Below are 5,561 nucleotides of genomic sequence, written 5' to 3'. Positions count from 1 at the left end.
ATAACTTTGGCCAGCTGGAGGTTTCTTTGATATTCTGATTGTCTGATTGTCTAACATTTCTTCTTGTTGGACATGTTCCCAGATCTTGGCAAATATCCTAGTGAGCACTATGTTATTATTACTGATAAAAAAATATGTAGAAAAACACTGAAATACCTATTTCAAAATAAAGTATTTATTGTGTAATAAAAATCAGCTGAATGATTTCTGATCATCTTTTTAGACAACTTTTCCAAGAGAAAGAGAAAAGTACAGCTCGACTCACTAATGGCTGGATTGTGTCTGTATACTAGCTTGGAGATGGGATGACAAAATTCCAAATATAGGTCAGGGGGGGTGAGTCAGAATGTGAGTGACATCCCCTCTGAGAGCCACTCACAGAGCCAGAGCCTGTTTTTGATCAGCACATTCCATTAGTCAGTACAATTACAATGCTTTTTTACCATCTGTGGGACTGTGCTCACATATCCTGTTTTATTTTCTGTATAAAACTCTTCCTATAAACAGTCAGTCCTATGAGGACCATGGTTGAAATTCCATATTATCACACACCCACCCCTCCCTCTGCCCACACTGATATCTCAAGTTTTCATAGGAAGTGAATCTAGATATCCCATGGTCAGAGCAATGATGTCATTTCAAGTGCAAAAACAATTGTAGTATATGCAATGAGACAAAAATGTTTTGTTCAGTTACATCGAACTAGCTTTCTTTTAGCTTTAGCTTCTAAGTTGCTTTAGTGGTCATTTTTTTAATGTTAAAATTCATCCTATAACAAATCCATGAAACGCACTGAAAAGTTCAATAAATGTATTCACGCAGAACCCTTGTCATAGTTTTTAATTAAAAGGTTTTTAACATGTAACAGAAAATAGTAGAAATCAGTTGTTTCTCATATTCCGACCAATAAAATAAAGATGCTTCATATGTGAATGTGGACTTTGTTTCCCCAGCAGTTCAGTGGAAGTGCCTATAATTAGTTGTTACTTTGGCCTATAACATTCATACACCCAACATCTCTGTCTCCAAAACAGTGTAGCTTTCCTCCCATGTTTTATTTATAATTCTGTAATTTGAGTTCTGTAATCTTTACGATGCCTTTGTATTCTTTAATCGTTACAGCTGAAATCTCACCAGCAATTGCAAAGTGTTGCACTGATTGCAGTTTCACACATATTGATATGATCCAAGGCTGCTTTCAAAACATTTCAGGACTGTTTCAAGACATGACCTACTAGTGCAGACATATGAATAAGAGTTACAAAGGTTGACAGATGGCATCTTGATCGAGGTCAAGGTTGATGTCAGCTACCAGCTCCAACATTTCCTGCGCATGATGAACATCTGCATTTTAACCTCTTTTCAGAAAAGAAAAAAGTCAAAGAAAGGAGAAGTCTCTTAAACTGAACATGAATGAGGAAAAACATTCCTATGTGCAGAAATCCCTTTGTATCACCAGGTTTATGGGGTACATAAAAAAGGTATGCCATTGAATTATAACAATTGTACATTACCCAAAAATAGATGATACAAACATAAATACAATAGAACCACAACATACAAGAAACGTTTTGGTCTCAATTCTACTTATTCAAAGTGGTTTGAAATCATTGTTTTCCTAGCATTATCATCTGAGTGCAGAATATATTTTCTGTAAGAGCGATATTTGCTTAGTGTCTCCTTTCACCCACAGCAGATAAGAGCTAATAATACATCTATATCCCTTTGACACAGTTGACGATAACAGTTATTTCTGATATGCTGATAAAATGAACTAAGCCTGAGGATTTTTCATGAAAGACACCTCATCAAGTCAAGTTTTGCTGTCTCAAAAAGACAGAATGCCTATGCTATCAATAAAATGATTACCAAAGACCGAAGCAGAATCTGGCTCCAGCTGTGAAATGCTGACATTAAGAATGAACTACCCACATTATTCTTAGATAATAGTACATTTTTTGACACTGTTATTGAAGACGGTGATAGTTTATAAAAATGTAGTTTAGTGCAACCATGGCGCAATCAGATCTTGTTCTGTGTGGTCAGTGTATGAATTATCAAAGCTATTTGTACCACATAGTAATAGTATGACTTAGTATAGTCATGATGTTTATTGTATCTTTCCACTTCTGTTTGTTGAACAATAGTATCCCAATGAGTTCAAAGAGTGGGCAGTTCCACAGTGATAGAGGGAAAAACATTTGGTTTGTTTGTTTCCAGGTTCATTATTTACTCCTGCTTACCTCTAAAAGAGATTCTGTTAATGTAAATAACAGCTATTCTCCCCCCTTCGTCTAAACATGGGTCTTGACCCCTACTGAGGGGTTAGCAGCTCCCTGTTTATCATGAGCCCCAGAGATCCAGTGGTAGCAATCAGAGGCATTCTTACTGCGTGGCTGAACAGCACAGCGGGTGCAGTAGACAATGCCCAGCACCACTATCACCACAATGATAAGGCAGATTGGCACCAGGAGACCCACCAGGAGCCCGGTGGTGGTCTGTTTCTGTCCTCGGTCTTCCTGGACAGAATCCACAATATCGTCAATCTCTGCAGCCTTAATCAGAGGTGACTGGGAAGGAGGAAGCTTGGTGGGAGGACCTGGGTCCTGGGGCTGTGTGATCTCCACATAGTTCTTTTTCTCCTGCCCCAAATCCTCCACTGGGAAGTGGGAGTTATCTTCTTCATTGTAGTTGCTGAAATCTGTAGGCATATTGACTAGATCATCTGGTTCCTGGCTGGAGGTATCTGACCACCAATTCCAAGCTCCCTCAGAGATTGTGGGGGTGGAAAGAAAGGGAAGAGCTGTGGTGGTCTCCTCCTTGTCATGTTCATTTATGTCTGGGGTATTGGTGTAGCTGGTGGTGGGTGAGGGTCTGGTGGAAATGATGTTAGGCTCAGACTGAGACTCAGACTGAGATATCTGGTCCCATTTTAACCAGTCTGCACCTCCAGTGTCTATGACTTCCTCATCATGTGCAGCTACATGTGTTGGAGGGTTCTGTGGAGCACTGGTCACCCAAATGGCATCAGAATTCACAACTTTGGTTGGATCAGTCAGCCTGTCCACAAACTGATCTTCCTCTGGAGGCCAGTCAGTGTGGCTTTGTTGGGGGTTCCAGTCATAATCCACAGGGTCCCATAGAGATCCAGGCTGGTGTATAACCCAAGGAAAATGAGGGGTGACAGGAGATTGGTCATCTCCTTCCCCTCCTCTTTTCTGACATGAGTATTGATCAGACATGAGTTCATAGCCTTCATCGCAGTGACATTCAAATCCACCTTCATAATTTACACACATCTGCTGACAGGTCCCAGGGATCTGGCACTCATCAGTGTCATGGCATCGGCTAGGGTTTTCAGGCATTGGAGAAAAACCCAGATGGCAGTGACAGATATGTGAGCCTGGGGTGTTCTCACATTTATATTCACACGGATCATTTATACACTCATCTATATCCTTGCATACACCCTCATCATCTGGATAGTAACCCTCCAGACATCGACATTCAAATGTACCCAGAGCATTCACACAAATCTGTTCACAAGGACTCTGTAAGCACTCATTTACATCCAGACAACTACGTTCATCTGGTGCAAGCATGTATCCTTCAGGGCAGGCACAACTGTACCCATCTGAAAGGGGCAGGCACTCAAACTCGCAGGGAGCTCCTTGACAAACATTAGACAGCTCACAACTCTGCCCATTATCTGCTAGCTGATATCCACTGGCACATTCACAGTAGAAGTGAGCACCATCCAACTTGCAGAAATGCTCACATCCACCGTTATCCTTGTCACAACGGTTGTGTGATACAGTGGAATCCCAGCAGATGGGGGATTCTTTTGACCACCCCACTGAGCCATCTTCTTTTAACGTACACAAAACCGACTGCTCCTCCTGGGTGCCTGCTGGGCAGGGCACAGTTGCAACAGTTCCAAAGGGTACATGAGTTAGCAGTGTACTTAGAAGGTTAAATGGTGTTGAGTAGAGGGCATTGCCTGCTCCTTCACTCCACAAGGCAGGACACATTCCTTTGTAAGTATAATAGCAAAGATACCCATCTACAGGGACTGAGCAGGGTCCATCCAGCCATTTTAAGTTATCATTTGGCTCTTGAGTACTGTAGTCCATGACCACGCAGCGTGGCACTGAGCACATACTTGGGGAGTCCTCTCTCTGCCAGTTTGAATACTCTGTGTCCTGGTCACCGGTAGTCCATGAGTAACCACGCAGCAGACGTGTGGTGCTACACTGACGAGGCTGGCGCTGCAGGCCAATCCATACCCGCACCTTGGTTCGTGAGTTGCGCAGGTCCAGAGTAGAAAAAAGAGTGGCGATGGTGGCTGCCTCCTCCTTGCGTTTGATGGTAGCTAGGTTACCACCTTTCGCTTTGCAGGCTCTCCATGAATCCAGGAAGGTTTTGCGTTGAAAATAGACCACATAGCAGCCGTCTGCTTTGCATATTGCATCCCTCTCTGTCAGGTCCTGGCACAGTACTGAAGAAACTTCAAAGAGTAAAGCCAGTAGGAAGGTTAACAGAAGAGCAGCAGCACTAAATATGAGGGAGCCCATTGTTCTATAAAACTGAATACTGTCTATCTCTCCACTCTTTAAATGTCTCTTCCCCTGACTTTCTATACACTTTTATGTCCCTGCCTTTTAACGTTTCTTTCAAAGTGTCTTTCTCTCCTGGCTCACTTTTCTTCTCTATCTGAACTTTTCTTTCTTCATTTGTACCCTGATTTTTTTCCACAGTCTGTGTTCCTCACTCGATCCTTCTGAAATGGATCTGTGCTGGAGTTGAGTGCATGTAGATTGTCCCAAGATTTCAAGCAAGGAGGGAGGGGAGAAAAGGGAAGAGGAGTAGAGGGAGGGCAATATGGCAAGAAGGAGGGCAGGCTAGAGGGGAGAAAAGGGACGAAACGAATTGTATGTTTTTGGAAGGGGGGTGGGGAGTACTATATGTATGTGTGTGAAAATGGGGGGAGGTTCAGCACATTGCATTTCTTTCTTTTTCAGAGCATGTCATATGGTTTTCATAAGCCCCATTCATGCACATGCATGTGCATTCCTCTTTCTGTCTTTGTCAACATTTTCTCTCAACTTTAAGTGGTGTACAGCTCAGAAAAGCATATTCTTAACATAGAGTTCAATACATTTGACACTGTGAGTTTTGCAGCAGTTGACTCCATACAGCATGAGGTTTTCCAGAAGGCATATGCATTATCAAGTTACTCAGTCATTTGACAATGCTTTATATATTAAAGTGCACGTCTCTTTGTTTGATCTCAAGAATGAGAAACCAGCTTTGGACTGGCTTTGGCTATTGTTTTTTACCACACATTTGCCATACTATTCAAGCAACAACTGAAGACTAGAATATAAGATATCAATACTTCAGCAACATAAAAAAAAAACAATGATCTCCTCCGACTCCAACTAGATAAGTAAGGAGAATTCTTAAAGTCACTGGTGTGAAAGAGGGACTTTGGATTTGCTATGAAAACAAGGCAAGCTGCTGTAATGTGTTTTTCAATGAGGGAGTTTGAGGGAAGAGGG

At 42.0% G+C, this 5,561-nt stretch overlaps 1 protein-coding gene across 1 annotated transcript; it reads right to left on the bottom strand.

Annotated features, from left to right (window-relative positions):
• Positions 1–573: 573 nt before the first annotated feature.
• Positions 574–4,810, bottom strand: cd248a (CD248 molecule, endosialin a). The gene has a single exon (XM_026353505.1). The coding sequence runs from the start codon at positions 4,572–4,574 to the stop codon at positions 2,295–2,297; it is 2,280 nt and encodes a 759-aa protein (XP_026209290.1). The 5' UTR covers positions 4,575–4,810; the 3' UTR covers positions 574–2,294.
• Positions 4,811–5,561: the final 751 nt, after the last annotated feature.

Source organism: Anabas testudineus, chromosome 18 (genome assembly GCF_900324465.2).
Source record: "Anabas testudineus chromosome 18, fAnaTes1.2, whole genome shotgun sequence".
Taxonomy (NCBI): Eukaryota; Metazoa; Chordata; class Actinopteri; order Anabantiformes; family Anabantidae; genus Anabas; species Anabas testudineus.
This window is presented reverse-complemented; position numbering and strand designations above follow the sequence as displayed.

Bases quoted from the DNA above. Each gene is read 5' to 3' on its own strand.
- cd248a (XM_026353505.1), bottom strand. From the start codon at position 4,574: ATGGGCTCCCTCATATTTAGTGCTGCTGCTCTTCTGTTAACCTTCCTA.